The sequence below is a fragment of the Dendropsophus ebraccatus genome, chromosome 1 (genome assembly GCF_027789765.1).
Source record: "Dendropsophus ebraccatus isolate aDenEbr1 chromosome 1, aDenEbr1.pat, whole genome shotgun sequence".
NCBI classification, from domain to species: domain Eukaryota; kingdom Metazoa; phylum Chordata; class Amphibia; order Anura; family Hylidae; genus Dendropsophus; species Dendropsophus ebraccatus.
The window spans coordinates 227,940,833-227,942,414 of record NC_091454.1 but is presented as its reverse complement, the minus strand read 5'-3'; the positions used below and the strand labels follow the sequence as shown (position 1 = coordinate 227,942,414).

General features: G+C 39.5%; 1 protein-coding gene across 1 annotated transcript; it reads left to right on the top strand.

The window, feature by feature from the left end:
- The first annotated feature begins 266 nt into the window (after positions 1-266).
- Positions 267-1,181, top strand: LOC138786089 (olfactory receptor 10A7-like). The gene has a single exon (XM_069962791.1). The coding sequence runs from the start codon at positions 267-269 to the stop codon at positions 1,179-1,181; it is 915 nt and encodes a 304-aa protein (XP_069818892.1).
- The last annotated feature ends 401 nt before the right edge of the window (positions 1,182-1,582 follow it).

The window sequence follows — 1,582 nt, the reverse complement described above, 5'->3', positions numbered from 1 at the left end:
AATGTAGTATATAGCCATATGCCTTTCTTTATTGGTGTTACAGGTGTCTGTGTTGATTGAAGTGGGAGGGTCTGAGTCCTCCTCCCCTTTTAATGTCATCTTGGTTTGTGATATATAGTGCTGTTCTGTTTTATCAGTATCATGACTCTTGAGAAAGGAACCGGTGCGGTTCCGAAACGCGTTGAGTCTCCACAATAAAATATATATTTTCATTACTCACTGTGCCTCGATCTCAAGTTGGACCTGCGCCCCATAATCCGTGCAATATGACGGCTGTCACAGAGTTCATCCTCTTAGGGTTTCAGGTCAGTCAGAATATAAGAATTCTAATGTTCTCTCTGCTCATTGTGATTTACTGGTTTACAATGTTCATGAACCTCCTGATCATCACCCTGGTGTCCACCAGCAAGATCCTCCACACCCCAATGTACTTCTTCATCTCACAACTCTCCATCACTGACATCTTATTATCTACAGACATTGTCCCCAACCTGCTCCATATACTACTATATAATAGAGGAGCCATTACTTTTATTGGTTGTATGACTCAGTTTTATTTCTTCTCGGCCTCAGAAGCTTCTGAATGTCTCTTTCTCACGTTGATGTCCTATGACAGATATGTGGCCATCTGTAATCCCCTCCGTTACGCCTCCATCATGACAAGTACATATTGCGTTATATTGGTCACCATCTGTTGGTTGGCGGCTTTTTCCATTACAATGTCTGAAATCATAACAATACTGAGGCTAAACTTTTGTGGTCCGAACATCATTGACCATTTCTTCTGTGACTTCATGCCTATACTAAAACTTTCCTGTTCAGACACCAACCATATCCAGCTGCAAGACTCTTTACTGGGCATACCACTAACTTTATTCCCAATAATAATAATCATGTTCTCATATACCAGAATTATTGTCACCATCTTAAGGATCCCATCCAGTACTGGTAGACAGAAAGCCTTCTCCACCTGTAGCTCCCACCTCATTGTGGTCTCCATATTCTACTGGACTATATTCAGTGTTTATTTTATCCCAACAAGAGGAGAATCCTCGACCATCAGTAAGATCCTTTCCCTGCTATATACTGTATTTACCCCTCTCATCAACCCCATTATATACAGTCTAAAGAACAAAGACTTAAAGAAGGCTTTCCATGGACACATCTATAGGCGTCTTTAGTGATTTAGTTATATGAAAAAATAAAGGACTGGATTTATAATGGTTTCGATCTTCTAGTATTAAACATTCTGTGTGGATCCGTTATATGAGACATTTTTATTTGATCTGTTTATAATTGTAACCGCAATATCTCACCAATCCATGAAAGCCAAAAAAAAAAAAAAGACCTGCACCCAAAGGCCCCACACCTACTGTACCTCAAACACCAAACCTTTCTTTTATTTGCACAGGCAGAAAATAAATTACAGTATGGCATGATCAGTATCTGAATACATCATTGTCTCTACCCATTAACACTGAAGGGAAAAAACAAAAACAGAGTTCTTTGAAATCAATGTACCAGGAACACAGAAATTGAGCAACAAGACTTTGTCTCCTGCTCTGCCCTAAGAGAACATTAC